Raw genomic sequence first — 5286 nt, forward strand, 5'->3', positions numbered from 1 at the left:
GGAGCTGGGGTAGGGGAGGAGAAAGACATCGTTTGATACAGTGGGAAGATGACTGGATGGCATTCTGGTGCAATAAAAACAGAAAGAACGTCTGCTTTCAGGAAGGCTGTTTACTCTGGGCGTTTTGAGGTACACTCCCGAGGCCGGAGGGGATGCCGTGGCGGAGGGAGGGGACAGACGGGAGGGCAGAGCTGAGGGCACTGGAGTAGGGCGGGCCGGGGTAGCCACTGCCGGCCTTGGCTGCGAGCGTGCCCCAGCCTGGCGGAGACGGACTGGGGAGCCGGCGGGATCTGGCCGGATCGGCTGAGCTAGTACAGGGTCTCCCGGGCGTGCGTCCTCAGGTGGCGCAGCAGGTGGGAGTTGCGGCTGAAGCCTCGCCCGCACTGCGGGCAGGAGTAGGGTCTGGCCCCGCTGTGCACCAGCATGTGCCGCAGCAGGTTGCAGCTTCGGCTGAAGCTCTTGCCGCACTCCACGCACTCCTGGGGGGCCTCGGCCGGCGGTGCCCCGGACGCCGCCTCCTCCCCGGCCCCCGTGTGGGTGGCCAGGTGCCGCTGCAGGTGGGCGTTGCGCCGGAAGCTCCGGCCGCACGTAGGGCAGCCGTAGGGCCGCTCGCCCGTGTGGCTGCGCCGGTGGCGGGTGAGGTTGGAGCTGTTGCGGAAGCGGTGACCACAGGTGTCGCAGGCGTGGGGCCTCTCCCCGGTGTGGATGCGCCGGTGGCGGGCCAGGTGCGCGCTCTGGCTGAAGCGCTCGCCGCACTCGCTGCAGCAGCAGGGCCTCTCCCCCGTGTGGCTGCGCCGGTGGCGCGTGAGGTCCTGCGTCTGGCTGAAGCTCTTGCCGCACTGGGCGCAGTGGTGGGGCCGGAGGCCGCCGTGGGTCAGCAGGTGGCGGGCCAGGCCGGCGCGCCGCACGAAGCACTTCCCGCACTGCGGGCAGGCGTAAGGCTTCTCGCCCGTGTGCACTCGCTGGTGGCTGGCCAGCTGGGAGCTCTGGCTGAAGCTGCGGCCGCAGTCCTGGCAGGAGAAGGGCCGCTCGCCTGTGTGCACGCGCCGGTGGGCCGCCAGGTGCTCGCTGCGCCGGAAAGCCTTGCCGCAGACGTCGCACACATAGGACCTGCGCTCGGGGACCGGGCGGAGGCTGCCGGCACACTCGGTGCACTGGTGACCCTTGTCCTTGGCGTGGATGCGCAGGTGGCGCTTGAGGCTGGAGCGGCGCTGGAAGCCTTGGCCGCAATGCGAGCACAGGACGGTCGGCTCGGGCGCCGGTGCCTCTGTCTTGGGCTTCTCGGGGGCGCACGGCGGCTTCTGGTCCTGGTCCTGGTCCTGGTCCTGGGCGTGCGCCAGCAGGTGCTTCAGAAGGCTCGCCCGCCGCTGGAAGCCCTGGCCGCACTCAGCACACAGGAAGGCGGGCTCCGAATGCGTCTGCAGGTGCTTGCTCAGGTGCGAGCTCTGGCGGAAGCGGTGGCCGCACAGGTGGCAGGCGTGTGGGCGCTCATCCGTGTGCGTGCGCATGTGCAGCTTGAGGATGGAGCTGCGGCCGAAGCTCTTGCCACAGCACAGGCACAGGAAGGTGCGCCCCCCAGCGTGCGAGCGCAGGTGATGCGCCTCCAGGCGGGACAGGTGTGTGAAGCTCACCCCGCACTCGGTGCAGATGAGCCCCTCGGCGGCCGCCGGGACCTCCACAACCTCAGCCCTGTCAGGAGGAGACTCTCCGCCACCAGTGCCACCCACCCCAGGACCCTGACTGGGCTTCTGCGCGTGGTGATCTTCTGCCTCCCCGGGACTATTTGCCTGCGACTCCCTTGAGATGGCCGACAACCAGGCAGCCCCTTTGGGCTCTTCCAGTTTGATTTCCTCCTTATTTGGAGTTCTGCTTCCAAATCCTAGGGCAGAAGCAGAAAAAAAGGATAAGCAGGCTTATTCAGAGGGGCTCCCAGGAATGGCCAAAACTTCACTGGCCTGGGTGGGAAGAAACCCAGGGTCCTGCAAAGCCGTGGGTGGGCAGAGGGTGGGGGTGAAGGCAGGGTGCCCCTTTTCTTGATGGCCTATTTTTTTTTTTTCTTTTTGTGAAACACGTATAACAACATATTTGCCTTCTCAACCATTTCCAAGTGGACAATTCCGTGGCATTCATGACGTTCACCATGCTGGGCAACCATCACCACCATCTAGTTCCATAATTTTTTCATCCTCCCAAATGGAACCCTGCACCCCTGAAGCAGACACTCCCTGGATCAACTGTTAAAAGCTCAGAGAAAACGGTTGCTAATTAGACCAGACACAGTAAATCGGAAAAATAAATAAATAAATAAATAAATCAAAAAAGGCCAAAAGGGGCAGAGTCTGGAGCTTCAGAGACCACTCCCAACAGCTGAGGAAGGAGCCTTCAGTGGCTGTAAACCGGGAAGGACTTCTTACCCAGAGGGTGCACAGGCCAGGCCGTCTTTGCCGGGACATCCTCAAAGGTCAAGGACTCCTGTAACCAGAGACAAGGCAGAGACCCTCGGTGAGTGAGGAATGGGGCCCTGGGGGGTGTGTGTTGGGCCAGAAGGGGATGAAGAACTCTCTAGGTTTCAATTAAGGAAGATAAGGATTCGCTAAAACTGCAGAGGCTGAGAAAGTCCCGAACTGTGGGAACTACCTGGGGTGAGGGAACCAGCCCAGCTCACCAACACAGCTGCCAGCTCCTGATCTTGGGAGTTCTCCGGCCACAGCGTGGGGCCCTGGGGAGCTGCCAGTGTGGGGGGACAAAGAAAGAGCCATCAGAAGCCACCCTTGCCCTCCACGTGGCTGCAGGGAGAGATACCCCATTGTCACAGCCCCGTGAGAGACATACTGGCCATCCCATCCCGGCCAACTAGGAGGCTGCCCACTTGTCACACCACCCACCTCCCAGCTCCCACCCGCACGGCCGGCTCTCCACCCTCCTGGGCTCCAGTGCCTCACCGCTTTCGGGATCGGGGCTCTGCGGCTGCTTTAGACTTGGGCTAAGTATCCAGGCCCCCGGCTCAGCAGGCTTGGCAGCCCCTGGCGGGGACCGGGATAGTTCCTTCAATGGCCCCGGGGCTGGAGGCTCTTCTGAAGGTACTTCCTCTTTGAGGGTGTGGCTGGGTACCTGGGAAGGCCCCCCTTGTTCTTCCAAGGTGACATCTGCACTGGAGTGATTCTTGCCGGCATTAAAGCTAAAATCCTGTGAAATACACATGCAGGGTAGACATGTGTTCATTCCTACTGACTCCAAAGGGGAAGCGGACAGAGGCCAGGTGAGTCAGGCTGGGAAGGAGTTAGGAGGTTAAGAAGCAATTGGTGGATGGACAAAGGTGGGGTTTCCACAGACTTCTTTTTCTCTTTCTTTCTTTCTTTTTTTCCCCACAGGCAAGTTTTATTTTATTTTTTTTAGGGGGGGTTGTACCTAAGCAGCCTCAGCAGCTGCCCTTTCATTTCGTTGTTGTTGTAAATATATCCATCACACAACATTGGTCAATTCAGCTTTTTACAGGCGCACAACTCACTGACAGCGATAACGTTAATTGGCTGTGCAGCCCTTACCCTTCATCAGTGTGACTTTCCTATCACCATAAACAGAAAGGTTTTCGTGAACTTTTAAGAACTATACAATCCTTAGTTTATGTCAGTGTTTCAGAGAATAAAAACAGCAGAAGGAAAGCTATACAACTCATTTTATAAAGTTAATTTTGATTTCAAAATCTGGCCAGAGCAGTAGAGGAAAAGAAAATCGCAGCTCCGCCACACAGAAGCATACGTGAAAAAACTCGAAACAAAATATTGGCAGACTAAATCCGGTGGCAAATTTTCCTCAAAATCATGATTAATGGGTCTTATGCCAAGAATTCAAGTATGAGTCGAAGTCAGAAAAACTAGTAATTAACATGCTGTATTAGTAGATAAGAAAAGTCAGACGATCGTTTCTATGAAAACAAACAAAAACGGTTGCTGTCAGGTTGACCTCGACTCATGCTGAGCTCGCGTGTGTCAGAGCAGAACTGGGCTCCACGGGGTTTTCAGTGGCTGATTTTTCTGAAGTAGATCACCAGGCCTTTCTTCCGAGGTGCCTCTGGGGCGGATTTGAACCCCCAGCTTTTCATTCTGCAGCCAAGTTATTAGCCATTGGCACCACCCAGAGACTCTGATCACTTCTATAGATTCAGAGGAAAAGAAGCATTCGAGGCCATTCAACTCTCAAGTGTGCTTTTTAAAAAATTCTTAGTGAACTAGGAGTAGAAGGGAATTTACTTAATATGTTAAAGAATATAAAAAATTCTGCAGGCTTAGGGGGCGGTGAGTTTATGTTAACGGGGGAGGAACAACTAGGAAGAGGAGGGTGAGAACGGTTGCACAACTCAAAGAATGTAATCAGTGTCACTGAACTGTACGTGCAGAAACTGTTGAAATGGTGTATGTTCTGCTGTGTATATGCTCAACAACAAAAATAAATTATTAAAAACAAAAAGAAAAAAATCTGCAGCAAGCATCATACTGAGAAAATTTTTCGATGTTGAAACATGCCACAGCTGCGTATCTATGTTTCTTCATGGGGCAGTGAAGTGTCTGTGTCCCCATCTGCCTGCCTGCCCACCCCCCTCTTACCAATGGTCCCGCGCTGCTGGCCTCCATCCTGATGCCCTCCAGCAGCAGCACCACCTCCTCCCCGTCCCTGAGCTGCTGCCCCTGCAGCCGGCCCAGGAGGTGTGGAGGCAGCACGCTCAGGAACTGCTCGAGCACCAGCAGCTCCAGGATCTGCTTCTTGGTGTGCAGGGCCGGCCGCAGCCAGTGGCCGCAGAGCTCGCGGAGCCGGCTCAGGGACGCCCGCGGCCCCATGTCCTCCTGGTACTGGAAGCATCTGAAGAGCTGGTGGGCCACCTCAGGCCGCAGCCTGGTCTCTGGGTGCTCGGGGTCCTGCTGGCCAGCGGCCTCTTCCTCCTCTAGTTTGACTACTCCGAGCTGCTCTTGCTCCTGGGCAGCTGCACCAGGTTCTGCAAGCATCCTTGACCTCAGGGACGCCTCGCGGCAGCTGGCTCCACTCTCAGTGCTCTCTCCTCCCACACCTGCAGAGCTGAAGACCCTGGGTTAGGATCTGGTCCAGAGGAGCTGACACCCACCTGACATCTGCTTCCAGGGTGACCTCATGTGTGTCAGAGTAGGACTGTGCTCCACGGGGTTTGTCAATGGCTGACTTTTTGGAAGTAGCTCGCCAAGCCTTTCTTCTGAGGCGCCTCTAGGTGGACTTGAACCTCCAACCTTTCAGTTAGCAGCTGAGTGCGTTAACTGT

General features: G+C 57.2%; 1 protein-coding gene across 2 annotated transcripts; it reads right to left on the minus strand.

The window, feature by feature from the left end:
- Positions 1–308: 308 nt before the first annotated feature.
- Positions 309–5000, minus strand: ZSCAN10 (zinc finger and SCAN domain containing 10). 2 transcript variants are annotated; one of them, XM_012554675.1, is made up of 5 exons: positions 4605–5000; positions 2943–3186; positions 2666–2727; positions 2415–2472; positions 309–1879 (listed from the first exon to the last, which is right to left on the minus strand). In XM_012554675.1, the coding sequence occupies exons 1-5, from the start codon at positions 4998–5000 to the stop codon at positions 309–311; spliced, it is 2331 nt and encodes a 776-aa protein (XP_012410129.1). The 2 variants fall into 2 exon arrangements, with proteins under 2 accessions (XP_012410129.1, XP_012410130.1); XM_012554676.1 differs by lacking the exon at positions 2943–3186 and having other exon boundaries at positions 4605–4887.
- Between the last annotated feature and the right edge of the window lie 286 nt (positions 5001–5286).

Source organism: Trichechus manatus, unplaced genomic scaffold (genome assembly GCF_000243295.1).
Source record: "Trichechus manatus latirostris isolate Lorelei unplaced genomic scaffold, TriManLat1.0 scaffold00024, whole genome shotgun sequence".
Taxonomy (NCBI): domain Eukaryota; kingdom Metazoa; phylum Chordata; class Mammalia; order Sirenia; family Trichechidae; genus Trichechus; species Trichechus manatus.

Coding starts and splice junctions, on each gene's coding strand:
- ZSCAN10 (XM_012554675.1), bottom strand. CDS start 5,000: ATGCTTGCAGAACCTGGTGCAGCTGCCCAGGAGCAAGAGCAGCTCGGA. Junction 3,187..4,604: donor CCAGCAGCGCGGGACCATTG/GTAAGAGGGGGG, acceptor TGTATTTCACAG/GATTTTAGCTTTAATGCCGG. Junction 2,728..2,942: donor GAGCCCCGATCCCGAAAGCG/GTGAGGCACTGG, acceptor CCACACTGGCAG/CTCCCCAGGGCCCCACGCTG.